At 41.0% G+C, this 14123-nt stretch overlaps 1 protein-coding gene across 1 annotated transcript; it reads right to left on the bottom strand.

Moving 5' to 3' along the window:
* Positions 1 to 11268: 11268 nt before the first annotated feature.
* Positions 11269 to 13835, bottom strand: LOC147897670 (uncharacterized). The gene is made up of 3 exons (XM_087380241.1): positions 12974 to 13835; positions 12302 to 12711; positions 11269 to 12151 (listed from the first exon to the last, which is right to left on the bottom strand). Exons 1-3 carry the CDS (start codon positions 13089 to 13091, stop codon positions 11654 to 11656), a joined length of 1026 nt encoding a protein of 341 aa, XP_087236367.1. The 5' UTR covers positions 13092 to 13835; the 3' UTR covers positions 11269 to 11653.
* Between the last annotated feature and the right edge of the window lie 288 nt (positions 13836 to 14123).

Here is a 14123-nt window from a genome sequence, read left to right as displayed (position 1 = left end):
GGCATAACACTCATTCATAACGCTCACTCATATATGTTGTTTTTTCACAGGAATTACGCTTGTAAGAGTTTTGATCTTGGTTCAACAAGAATTATTCTATACATTAATTCCTTTGACTAAATGGTGGCATCTCTATAAGATTGAGGAATGTGCATACACACACATTTACTATTTCGCCCTTATAGAACTATATGCATAAAAGCATATGAGGGCAAGATCAAATATACTTGGGGTATTTTTATACGCCACATTGCATCAACAACCTATCATTGTGTTACTAGCTTATTATCACTATGGTCATCAAACACTAAGTTATTTGTGTGATTAAGAACGATATCAATTAAAACTTCATAAATGTTGAAACTCTTGCACTATATGTGCATGCTTTTGTGTTTCTCATCATATACATTCATCTACCTTTATGCATATCATCTCAAAACATAAGTGTAAATAACACAATGTTATTTAGCTAAACAAAAAATTTAGGCATGTCTCACCCCAAATTGCAGTTCTTTGAAATCCTTTTCTTATATCAAGTATTTGCAAGCTAGAGATATCATCAAATTTTGATAGGTAGTATCCAATGTAGATATATAACTCATCATGCCTCATTCTATTGATTAATCTAGGGAGTTAGTCAATATATGCTCATGAATAAGTGTCGAGAGGCCACCACTAGATGGGTAATAGGAAAAACATGTAGCCAAGACATTATTTACTCTAAATGTTGACTCATGTTGTCAAAGAAAATCAAAATCTTAAGAACTCACTTTGGTAGATCTTTAAGACAACATTTGGGGTATCTACAATGATTGGCACTAATGTTTAAAAATTTAAATCTAACTCAATGTAAGCAGTAAGATAGACTTGGAGACAAAAAAGGTTCTTGCCTTAGGACATATTGCAAATAAATTCATTTTTGTTATAATGTGATAACGCTTTTGGTGCCATGGTTCTTCATTGGGGCTTACATTAGTAGTAGACTAATGAGGAAGACCCCCATATCTACTTAATTGCAGAACAAAAGTAAAATGAATATATAAATACTTTAGAGAGGAATGGCAAAATTTTGGAATGAGAGGAACGAGGAATGGAAAGAGAGGAAGGGTGGAATGAGAGAAAACATGGAAATAAGAGTAGGAAGAGAGGAGAGAAAGAAGAAGAGAATAAGTAGAAGAAGATATGAGAAAGAAAAAACAAGGAAGAAGGAAGAAAGAAGGAGAAAAGAGGAAGAGCAAAGAATAGGGAAGAGGAGAGAAAGAGAGAGAGAAAGAGATGAAAAGAATGGAGAGAAAGAGAGGAAAGAGAGAACGAGGGAAAGAAACAGAGAAAACATAAGAGCGAGGAAAAGAGAGCAAAAGAGAAGAGGGAGGAAAAGAGAAAGAAAAACAAGGAGGAGCAAAGTGAAACAAGGGTAAGAAAGAAAGAGGAATAAGTAGAAGAAAAAAGGAGAAAGAGAGAAAAGAGAGAAGGAAGAGAGGAGAGAGGAGAGAAAGAAGAAGAGAAAGAGAGGAGAGTAGGAAGAGAGGAGAGAAAGAATAAGAGAAAGAGAGGAGAGGAGGAATAAGAAGAGAATAAGAGTAGGAAGAGAGGAGGAAAGAAGGAGAGAATAAGAAGGGAATAAGAGTAAGAAGAGAGGAGAGAAAGAGAGGAAAGAGAGGAAAGAGAAGAGGGAGGAAAAGAGGAGGACAGGAGAGTAGGAATAAGAAGAGAGTAAGAGTAGGAAGAGAGGAGAGAAAGAAGAGTAGGAGAGAAATGATGAAAAAAAAACAGAAAGAGAGGAAAGAAGAGAATAAGAACAGTAGAGAAAGAGAGAAAGAAAGAGAGGAAAAGAGTGGAGATAGAACGAGAGAATGAGAGAAGAGAGAACGAGGGGAAAAGAAGAAGAAGGGAATAAGTAGAAGAAGGAAGGAGAAAGTGAAAAAAGGAAGAATAAAGAAAGAAGGCTCAAAAAGAGGAAGAGAAGAGATTAAGAAGAGGAGAGAAAGAGAAAAAATGAGAAAAAGAAAGAGAGGAGCAAAGTGAAAGATGGCCGGTAGGAAAGAAAGATGAATAAGTAGAAGAAGAAAGGAGAAAGAGAGAAAAGAAAGAAGGGAATATGAGTAGGAAGAAAGGAGAGAAAGAATGAGAGAAAGAGAGAAAGAGAGGAAAGAAGGGAATAAGTAGAAGAAGAAATTAGAAAAAAAGAAAAGAAAGACGAGGAGAGTAGGAATAAGAAGAATAGGAAGAGAGGAGAGAAATAAGAAGAGAGAGGGAGGAAAGTAGGAATAAGAAGAGTATAAGAAGAGATTAAGATTAGGAAGAGAGGAGAGAATGAGAGAACGAGAGGAAAGAGAAGAGGGAGGAAAAGAGAGTAGAAGCAAAAGAAGGCTAGGAAATAAAGAGGAATAAGAAGGGAATAAGAGTAGGAAGAGAGGATGAAGAAGAAGACTAGAGTAAGAAGGGAATAAGAGTAGGAAGAGAGGAAAGTAGGAATAAGAAGAGAATAAGAGTAGGAAGAAGAGAAAGAGAGGAGAGAATAAGAGTTGGAAGAGAGGAGAGAAATAAGGATAGGAGAAAAGAATGAGGAAAAGAGAGAAAGAGAGGAAAGGAGGGAATAAGTACAAGAAGAAAGGAGAAAAAAAGAAAAGGATGGAGGAAAAAAGGAGGAAAGAAGGAGAGAAGATAACAAGAAGAGGAGCAGGGATGTTTTTATCGAAGCTACACTTATATATTAATATAAAATTTTGGTGAAAGTTTATTGAGCTAGTTTTTCAGTTTGACAATATTTGTAGAGGATATTACAATTTTATCTATTTTCTTTTGAATTTTAAAGAAAAAGTTGTAAATCCTGGCAAAACTTTAAATTTTCTCATAAAAATTTCAAATCTTGGCAAATTTTTCATAACTTTATTTTTATTAAGGCATACCAACTTTTGACACCAATATTAAAGTTTCGCTTCTTAATGAAACTAATAGGAAAAAATCATCCATGAAGAGGAGAGAAAGAGAGAAAGAAAGAGAGGGAAAAAGTGGAGAGTTCATATGCCCATTATTGCAGCTAGGGCTTAATGCACAACTAGCTGCAGGCCAATGTATGCAGGAAAAGAAAAATGATAGAGAGAGAGAGAGAGAGAGAGAGAGAGAGCACGTTATTACGTGAAAAGTACGTGTCTTAAGCATGACCATGGATGATCTCACTCAAAGTTTCATGTTTTTTGCCCTATAAAAGACAAGAAACATACCATGTGTAAGAAAACTAGTTAAAGTGAAAGGAGGAGTTTGGAGAAGCAACATACCAAAGGAACGGAGAGGAGACATAGAGAATCCTACAAACAAGAACAAAGCACGAAAACAAGAGGTAGAGCTTTCCTACTCTCTTTCATGATTTTTTTTCATGTATTGTTCTAATTTACTTGAGAGGAAGAAAATGAAAGGAGGAGAGAAACATAAGAGAGGGAAGGAAACTAGAGGAAGGGAAACTAGAGGAGAGGGAGAATGAAAAACAAAGAAACAAAAAAAACTTGAAATAGAAGTAGATGAGAAATTATTTCCTTGAGGTGGAGAGGGAGCTGTTGTAACTCTTGTAGGCAGAGAATGAGAACATAAGAGAGGATGGAGAGATGGGAGGGGGAGGGAGGAGGCAAGGATTGATGGCAATTGCAAGCTGAAAGCAAGGAAGGAGAATATAAGAAACAAAAACATGAATGGCATCATAAGAAGGGAAGGTGTGGGTTTGTCCCCGATACCATTGGTATGAGAGTCAGTATACGCGTCTATATATAACAACACCCATACCGATGCTCATACCGATGAAATAGGGGTTTTGGGTTCTAGGGGTCTAGGGTTTAGGGTTTTTGGGGGGGCTTGGGGAGCTTGGGAGGAGTTGTGTTTTAAGTTAAGAGGGGTTTAGGGGGTATTTGGGGTTTAACGAGGTTTAGGGTTTAGGGCTTGAGGGTTTGGGGGGGGGGTTAAGGGGGTTTGAGGGAATTTAGAAGGGGTTTAAGGGGGTGTTGGGGGTTTAAGAGAGTTTTCGATTTTCAATTTTGCAGAAGGTGTTTGGGGGTTTTGGGGGATCTGGGTGTTTGACTTTGATTGGGGGGATGGTTTTGGATGTGTTTAGGTGGAGAGGATGAGTAGTGACAACTCATCGAATGGGGGGCCACCTCTCAAGAGTGTGGAGTGGCTTCGTGAGAGATTGCCTTGTCCTTGCACACATTGTAGGCGAGGGGTTCGTCATCGGCACCATATTGTCATGCACCACTTGCAAATGTATGTAGAGGCGCCACCAAAAGAGGATATTGGTCATCATGCTAGTGCATCATTAGTAAAGCAATGATATTTGAGTGATCCATGAATATTTATATTGCGTGCGTATTTGCACACACTAACATTAGGGGAGCAATGGCCTCCAATTAGTGTTTCCTAATTTCACGTGATTAGAGAGAGATTTGAGGTGTACCAATAAGAGTGCTACTTTGTGTGGGGCAATGGTGTGTTGAGGTGTACAAAAGGCCAGGCTAAGCATTTATGGGTGGGGAGACCTCTCACCCATGGTCCTCACTCTTAGCCATTGATTTGATCTCTAATCCAAGGGTCACATTCAAATTTGTGGTAGAGCACTCATGGCCATTAGATCAAGGGGTAGATCTAAGGGATACTATGATAGGATTAGAGGGATCAAATATAAGCCCTTGATCAAGTAATGGATCCAAGGGATGAGATGAAAGGAGGAAGCGTCACAATCTTAGCCATTGATTTGTAGGAGATCCAAGGGAGGACATGAAAGCAAAAGGCGCTTCAATCCGAACCATTGATTTGAAAGAGATCTAAGGGAGGAGATGGACCAAAAAGGCGCTTCAATCCGGGCCATCCATTTGATTTGAAGGAGATCCAAGGGAAGAGATGCACCAAAAAGGCGCCCCAATCTGAGCCATTGATTATGCATTTTAATTCTAGCCATCCAATTGCATAAATGCATCTCCATCCTCCGAAATGCACCTCCATCTCCACCCTTCAATTGTTTAACCCATCTCCACCATAGATCTACCCAAGATCCAATGGTCCACAACTAAAGGCGCCTTCTCCCTCTTCAATAGCCCTCCTATTTGTCAAAGTTTTCCAGTTTGGAGCCCACCAAAGGTGCCTCCCTTAATTCTCCCACCATTTTGAGCATCCTAGGCCTTTCATCCAAAGGCCCTCCATCTAAAGGCCCTCCATCCAAAGGCCAAGGTTTCCCAAATTCCAAATAAAGGTACCCATGTTACTTGAGTCAATGCTATGGGTACCTTAGACCGTGGGTTACCATAGTGGGTTCAATTCCAATAAACTTAATCCATTCCTTATGGGGCCCTTTTAAGACCCCAAATCTCCCCTAATAGTTTAAGACTTCAAATACTCACATGGGATATTCATTTAAATGTCATGCTTAAGATGTCATATATGAAGACTTCAAATTTCATGTTCAAGACTTCAAATATTCATGCAAGATATTGCCATCAAATGTCATGTGTAAGACTTCAAGTGGTCACATGGGATATTGATTTAAACCATCAAGGGCTATTGGTTTATTTCCATAAGGGGGTTCTACCTACCATGAAAGAGATGACACAAAAAGGAGGAAATTCCATGAGCAAACTTGAAATCCCATGAGGGAACTTGAAGTCCTATATGGAAGCTAGAAATTTTTAAAAATCGATATGGATAGCTATAGGACATATTATTTAGGTATTTTCCTATATCGAGAGGTCCATAAGGGAGTTTTAACCTCCATGCAAGAGATGACCCTAAAAAGGAGGAACTCCCTTGGGGAAACTTGAAATCCCATGAGGGAACTTGAAGTCCCATATGGAAGCTAAAAATGCCTAAAGAAGGATATGTCTAGGATATATTATTTAATGATTTTTCTATATTGGTCCAAGGCTTAATATATATACATATATTTTTTCTTCTTTAAAACTTTTTCCATACTTGCAAGATTCTAAAGAACATAAATATATAAATCAATGCCACGAAGCCTTTTGAAGTACCTTATAAAACTCAAAGTACCCCAAGGTACCATCCAAACTACCCTAGATTATGGCATTAGCCGGTCAACCAGTCATCCGAATTAAATTCTTGAATTTAATATAAAATTTAACTTAAAATTTTTTTTTTTAAGTTTTTAATTCTTGAATTAATTCCCATCGATTTAATTCCCCATCCAATCCTTGGACACGGAAGGTGTAAGAGTAGGGGAGGAGGGGCTTGAGGTTCTCTCATGCAATGACACAAGCTGCACTTGGATGCATGGCAAGGGAGGATGGGTCATCTATAGAATAATTTATCTTCCCCTTTGATGTTTATATAGGCACAAGACCAAGTATGTTATTTTCATCCATGGCTCATTAATTGCCCCTTTATGCCATATGTCATATTTGCAATTTTAGGGCTAGCTCGCTTTCACACATCTCATCAACTATCTTGTCATGCCATCCTTTTCAGTGGGCCTTGCAATATAGTTAGTCCACTTTACGATTTCTTGGCTTAAAATTGTATGTTTTTGGTAGTTTTTACATCCAGCACCAACATTGATCTCTAACCAAATTCCTTCTAGGTGACCTGCCACTCCCAAACTCAATGTGTATTGATAGTTTGCGGTTGACCTTGGATATTTGTTCCATTGAGGTCTTCTCTATGACTGTAATCTATGAGGTGACCATCCTATTGTCAAAGCATATTTGATCCAATGGAGCACTATACAAGGTGCCACATGCTTACCTTCATTGGATAATGCCATGCATCTAGGTTGCTCAAAGTCAGACTTCATCAAGTCACATCAAATCTCCAAGCACCTTGCAATAGCCTCCTGTTTGCCATTTTTATGTTGCACAAACATTGGGAGACTCAGCACCAGGATCTTTCTACTTTGGGAAATGTCCTTGTCAAGAGGTACTTGATGGTCTCTTTGTGTTGGTCTTCATACATGGACATCATGAATAGGTTGGCATCTAGGAGACTATCATCGATCCCTTTTCTCAATTTGTGTCCTTTGTGCGAGATAGATAAATAGCTCTAGAATGGGATAATCCAGGCTTATGAATGAATATGAAGTCAGACACTCAAAGCACAGGATCCATTAAATTAGGCAAGGCTTCATGATGCTTTATTGATCAAGTATTGGAATGCTTGATGATCCAGATAAAATAAAAAGGAGCTACCAACAAGTAGTGTTGAAACTTTTGTCCCTAGGCTTCAATCTTAGTCATCAAATAGTTCATTTTGTCCAATGAGAACATCTACCTCACATACTTGATCAAGAAGCCCAATGTCCTTTAGGGTTGGTGGTCTATGATCGCGATCCAATGGCCATTTCCAATGCATCGATATGCATATAGAAGATTACAATCCAGTTGGTCTTTCGGAGGATCACTGCTTGAATCACCATCGCTTGCATGACTTTGAAAGACTTGCTTCTCTCTCACTCCACTCAAAATTTCTTTTCACATTCTTCAAGCTTTCATCTTGATCTGTCTTCTTTAGTTCTTTCTCCACTTTGTGGACAATGCCTTTTTTTCTACTTATTGTATAAGCAATCTTCGGTCATGCATCTTGGGCGGTTATAGATTCTACACCATCTACTTATTCGACACTCATTCACCATTTGACCTTGGTTTTTGCATTGTGGCACTAGGTCTCACCCTTTTTTGGGTTCCCTTGAATACCTATCTCCTTCAAGAGCTTCTTAAGCGCCTCCTTCTCTACCTTGGTGTCATTTTGGATTCAATACGTTTCCTTCTTTATTGTCACTCTTTGCTTCTTAGATGGGTGACTTCTTTTTCTTTTGAGACTCTGAGTTTTCCTAGTTCTATAACGTAATCATTCAACGTAATCATTCACCGGGATTTGCCATGCATCACCATTGGATACACTATCTCCAGGTTGCGTAGCTTCATTTCCAAGGTGAGGCCAATCATCATCTAGGACCTCAAGACCACCTCGTCTTGCCTGTTGGAGAGTTGGTTGTCAATACTCTCATCATCTAGGACCTCAATGCTATCTCGTCTGGCAAGCTGGTTAGTAAGTACTCTCATATTTGCTATGGTCATACACCGTTTTTCTCTTTTCTTGGTTAAGATGGTCAAGCAAGTTAGCAATACATCCTCCTTGCCAAATTTGTGTTGGAACCTCTTTAAGAATGCAGTCCTCAACTTGTCCCACATGAGATGGTACGATTCAATGGCCATGTTGGTGAACATGGTGGGGAAAACCTCAAGTACTCTTCCTTGCGAATGACTAAGACTGTAGAATGGATTCTAAACATGAATGCAAAGATTCTTTCTGTCATTTCCTTTGAAGTTTTGAAACTTTATCCATATATTTAGTCCTCTTGCTCGATTGGCTCCTTGACGTGGGCTATCTAGTGGGATGCTTGGCAGGATAACATCCACTGATTTGTCTCTCTCTTCATCTTACTCGATTCTATTGACACGATCATGCCTATCATGTCGATTGGCTTCATCTAGGTTCGCTCTATCAAATCTATCGGCTCAACCCATCTCAATTCAATCTTCTTGATCCGGTCTTCCTCTTTGTGATGGGGATGAGGATTCGCTCCTTTTTCCTTGCCAGAACTCATCATAAACTACTCGAGGTGGGGCCTGTTGACTCCCTTGGTCATCTCTTTTTCACTCTCTTTGCTCGGTGTCAATGTTGGCAAACTCATGTTCTTGTTCAATCCCTTTGATCAAGGATTCATCTCCTTCATTATTTCAAGTCTTCTCGTTTCGATCTCAATTGCTTTGAGGTACTGCTCTACTCTATTCTCTGTTGGTATTGAAGTTGTTGTCTTGTTCTCATGTGTATTAGCTCCATCATTATGCCATAGAGTTGATTTGCTTACTCTCCATTGGCTTCTCTAGCACATAAGCTTGCATACTCCCCCCAGATCACCAAATGTTAATAATAAATGCATGTCAATACTAGTGGTTCGTCTTTTTGTCCCATTTCCCTTCACTCGATCAAGCTTGTAGCAATCGCCTTCTCCAAATGGATAGGGAAAAGATCAACAAATCTGAATCAAGATATGAGAAAAGTGTGCTGGCAAAGGAGCCCATGCGTGATTCAAAAAAAAACAAAAGGGGAAAGAGAGAGAGAGAGAGAGAGAGAGAGAGAGAGAGAGACTGTCACAATAGCCATTATATTAATTATCCCCAAATTTGTAGCTCAATGCTGCACACTACATCACACCCAAATATCCTTTGTAGTAGGAAAGATCCTAGAACGTCCTAGGACCCTAGATCCTTATATACATGATTTATACTGACACTCACAATGGGCATTACCCTCTACCTTTACAACTACTCAACCTTGTAGAACATAGTAAATACTTTGTATCGGTTTGACTCAAGATCACTCGACATAATGGTAGTTTTCCTGGCCTTTGTGCATGCCTCGGACTCCTTTGGTCATTTAGTGTTGCTTCTCTTGAGCTTCCCATATCATCTAGCATGGCCTTGGTGGCCTTAATATACATGATCTAGCTGTTATGATAATTATCCCCAAATTTGTAGCTCAGTGCTGCACACTACTAGGACCCTAGATCCTTATATACACAATTAATGACTAACACTCACAGTGGGTATTACCCTCTACCTTTACAATTACTCAACCTAGTCTAGGACAAAGCTCGGATAGAGTAATTACTTTGTATTGGTTTGACTCAAGACCAGTTGGCATAATGGTAGTTTTCCTAGCGTTTGTCATAATGGAATTTTTCCTCTGACTCCTTTCATCATCTAGTGTTGTCTCCCTTGAGCTTCCCTTACCATCTAGCATGGGCTTAGTGGCCTTAATGCATGATCTGGCCTTTGGGATGCTCCTTCTTCCCTTGAGTTCTTTAGGTGTCAACACCCTGTGCTCTTTATTAGGGTGCTTCATTCACTTAGAGGCTAATTTGAGCCCCTTATTCACTTTTTAATTGGTGAGATCTTCATCCTACAAGAACCCCTCCATGGGTTTCGGGGTCCAACACAAACACAAGACAACCAACTATGATATATATGAAACACAACACAAATGCGGAAAACATCCATTTCAAACAAAGTAAGAGCAAGGTTAACTAGAAAGAATGTTCTCTTTGTCTCCCTTCCTAAACAAGGATCCATATGATTTCCCTCATTTGTCCTTGAATAATTTCCCTGTCCAATTACCTGCTAATTTTCCGAGTATCCTACGCAGCGCTTAGTGTAAGTATGCTTCTCATGATTCGACCTTTGTTTGGACTAGAGGCTCCCTTTACCGGATATGGTCAGCAACTCCTAATCAACTCAATTTTTTGTTGTGTCTTCATTGAAACTGAACACATAGGACAAACTTGAGAGTTTGCATGGGACTATCAAGTCGTTCGACTCTTATGGAAAAGCATTAAAAAATGGCTAGCTTCAAGTTGGGTCTTTATCCAATTGACTTTGAAACAATGCTTGCTAGGTGACAAGGAGAGCATCAATGAGCCTCAATTTCGCCTATGGTCATGAGTGTGAGCGGTAGTCATTCACTAGCTTTGGCTTTTAGGAACTCTATTGTGTTTGATCACATGAGATACCCACCAAACTATTTACAAGTAATTAAAATCAAAGTCTTACGGGCCCTTCGTTTTTCTCAGGACTTGAGCTGTAAGATGTTCTTTTACCAATTCTCCTTTGTTAATAAATTTTTTTCTTTTCTCAAGGGAAAAAAAAAAGGAAGGATCCATATGTTCTTGAGAACCCTAAATTCATGTACACGTAACATAGATTATACGTAACATAGGTTATAATTGAGGAGCCACAACAAGAGTAGTGAGAGAGGATAGATAATTGCATGCACAATAGATCTTGTGTGCTCATTGATTTACAGATCCCTTCGCTGATCGAACTTCTGGCGTTTCGTTTCGTCAATCCAAGACTTGATTCACAAAAGCTCTGTTGTTTTCCTGTTCGAGTTTCGGAGTACATCTTAGATCTGCCGTTTTTTGGTCGCTTGGGGCGAAACCTCTGCAGATCTTGCTGCTGCAAGCTTGTAGATCGTAGATTCATCTATTTGCCGACTGATCAGTTTCTGTATGCGTGCCACCAAACTCAAAATCTGCTAAACGTAATTCACGCTGCAGAAAGAGCGGGAAATTCCTAACATCCTTGTTTCATGTAATTACTTGAACTTGCTTGGTGCCCCGTGATGGAGCTTTTAAGTTTGATGCTTGGAAATGCAAAGTCTCGTAAGCCCAGACAGAAATATCGTCGAGCTTCATCACCTTATTCACAAGGCCGCTAATTAACTGCCAAGTTTTCAAGATTGATGAATGTTGATAAGCATCAGACCTTGATTACAAGCAAAAATTTCAATTATCGGCGTGAACATCCACGCCGAGATCTTGTACAACTTTTCCATCTAATTACATATTTGACAATCTGCGAAACCATGAGATAATCGATCGCAAAATTTGCTCCCTACTCCTGACTCCGCAGCGCTGCCTCCTTTGCAGCCCTAGATTGTATCAATTCATACATCTATCTAACAGAAATTTGGCAAAACTCTTGTTGCGTTTGCATTGAATTGAAATCTTGAGCGCCCATCTTAATTCTTAACAGTCTTCGCGTGCATAGGTATAATGGGTCGATCTTCCATGCTCCTGCAGTTGCACCAGGAAGCATCAAGCTCAAGTCCAGCTCGAGTTCCACCAAGGAATAGATCCCTGATCTTCCAGGGGGAAACAGTAGCTGTAGGTTTCGTCGTCCTCGATCTCAGACTTCACAAGATGTTCGTAAGGTTGAGAAGGAAAGAACTTGGCGGATATTGTGTCTTCTGCACAGATGGTCGTGTCAACAGCTGCAATATCGACAGTTCCGACGAACGGAATTCTGGAAATCAAGCCGCCGTCTGCGTTTGACAGACCACTGTCAATCGGATGCGGACTGTTGGCATTGCATAAGGCACTCTCTTCGCTGCCAGAAGATGCAGATACCTCTCCCTTCTCTCGCTTCATCTCATCACAGCAGTCGTCAATTCCGTGCGCTTTCTTGACGTTAACGGCCTCTGCCGGCGCAGGAAGCGATTCATTCACATCTTTCACTTCGTTTGCAGTACAATTAGATTTCAACAGATTATCATTACTCACGGGACTCTCCTGCAAGTGGCGGGTCGTCAGGGAACGAACCTGAGAGACAGTAAATTTACTCTAGCATGAGAAACAAAACATATGTTTTCTTGATCTCTAACATATCAGATGTTTCGCAGCACAAATCTAAGAGCAAATTTTTTACAGCCTGCGGCTTTTGCTTTCCGAAACTCAGAGCCTACAACGCACCTCCTCTTGAAGCTGTTCCTTCTCCTGCTGCAGGAGATCGTAGTCGGCCTTGAGGGAGTCGTAGTCCACTTTGAGAGCATCATAGTCCTTCTCAAGCTGCTTTGTTTTCCACCGTGCACGCCTGTTCTGGAACCAGACTGCTACTTGCCTTGGCTGCAAGTTCAAGTCCTTAGCCAGCTGCACCTTGCGATCAGGTTCTAGCTTGTTTTCTACCTCGAAACTTTTTTCAAGAAACTTCACTTGTTCGGAGGTCAGCCGACGCTTCTTCTCTGGCTGATGCACACATGAATCATCTATCACGTCATCATCACCAGTTTCTTCAGAAGCATCGCCTGACGGGTAATATGGCCTCTTATGCCCATTTACCAGAACCAGATGTTCTCGGCCTGACATGGATCGGGACCCTGATCCTGCTTGATCACGATAGGATAAGATCCATCAGTCTTTTGCCCCCCGGGAAAAATCGCGTCAGATAGAATTTTGAAAGTAAAGATTAGTAGAAGTGCCAATCCAATTGTGTTCTCCTAAATCCTAAATGAAAGGAAAAAGATGAGCAGAGAAGACAATTGGTGTGAATAACTTGATTTCGTGAAAAAAATATGTGTTGCTCCACAGTTTCACATAGTGAGACCCAAAAAAATATGCGGGGAAAGGCTCAGGAGCACATAGAACCTTGAAGAATTGAGGGGGAGCAAGAAACAAGCATGGCCTCCAGAGTATCACAAGCCCCATTATCATTGGTCATGAGAAGAATATTAGAGGCTTTACAGCTTCGTCTAATGGGCATCATCGCTTGGACCTGCAAGTCCAAGTCGCAACCAATAGCAGCCTAAAAACTCTAAACTTCCGTAACCTTACTTCCGCTTTCGCTCAACGTTACAACCTCCATCTCAGATTTCTGCTCCTCTTGCACAGCTAAAGGGCCTAAGCCCGGTATAGGAGGCATCCGGGAGCAGCAGATCTTTCCGAAGGGAAACTCTAGATGTAAGGAGCAGCTATCAGAAAGGCAGAGGCTTGTGGCGGAAGAAGCTGGTGCTAGCGATGCGAAGCACCAGCTCTAAAATCCAGGGAGCCGGGGTAAGACAAGGATTGGAGCATGGCAGCCACCCCATGCTTTAATATCGACAGGCCGTGAGTGGCTACAAGCAAGAATGGACTTGTTGGAAGGGGGGAGTCGAGGCCTCGTAGGGACCGAGGAAGGGAAAGGGGAGAAGGAAAGGAGCAGGAGGGCAGGTTGATGGGTTCAGGCTGCAGAGGCACGAGAGCCAACAAGGGATTGGGAGGCTACGTGCAGTAGGGAGGGCAGGCAGGGCGCTGTGAAAGGTGAGGTGCTGCAGGGTGGTGGAGCAGGCGAGCTATGGCAGGAGGAAGGACTGAGGTTGTGTTGAAAAGAAGCCATGCGAGGTAGAGCGAAGTACTGAGGGAGAGGAGACGAGTGGTAGTGCATGTGCTGCTGCAGCCCAGGAGCGTGAATTTTCCTACATGCTTGGGTTGAAAGAGGAAAGTAAGGAAGGGCAAGGAGAACCTAGGTGGCCGTGCAGTCAAGTAGGTGCTCCTAGGGTAGCATTTATAGGATAGAGTTGGAGTCCCTGAACACACCAAGTAAAGAGAGAGAGAGGGAGAGAAAAGAGACACAACAAGAGAGAGAGAGAGAGAGAGAGAGAGAGAGAAAGTGTGTGTGTGAGTGTGTGAACTCTGAGAGAGATAGGGAGAGAGAGAGGTTGTTTACACACAAGCCTCCCTTTTTTGCCTTCTCGGGTGGACGTCAATTGATACACACCGCTAGCCGATTTCGGGTGGTGAGGTTTGTGCCTACTTGGCA

Source organism: Dipteris shenzhenensis, chromosome 10 (genome assembly GCF_047967505.1).
Source record: "Dipteris shenzhenensis isolate YYH24624 ecotype China chromosome 10, Dip_SZ_1.0, whole genome shotgun sequence".
NCBI lineage: Eukaryota > Viridiplantae > Streptophyta > Polypodiopsida > Gleicheniales > Dipteridaceae > Dipteris > Dipteris shenzhenensis.
Note: the sequence above shows the minus strand (reverse complement) of the source record. Positions and strands in the feature narration are given on the sequence as shown.

Coding starts and splice junctions, on each gene's coding strand:
- LOC147897670 (XM_087380241.1), bottom strand. CDS start 13,091: ATGATGCCCATTAGACGAAGCTGTAAAGCCTCTAATATTCTTCTCATG. Junction 12,712..12,973: donor CTCCCCCTCAATTCTTCAAG/GTTCTATGTGCT, acceptor GTGATCAAGCAG/GATCAGGGTCCCGATCCATG. Junction 12,152..12,301: donor AGGAACAGCTTCAAGAGGAG/GTGCGTTGTAGG, acceptor ACTGTCTCTCAG/GTTCGTTCCCTGACGACCCG.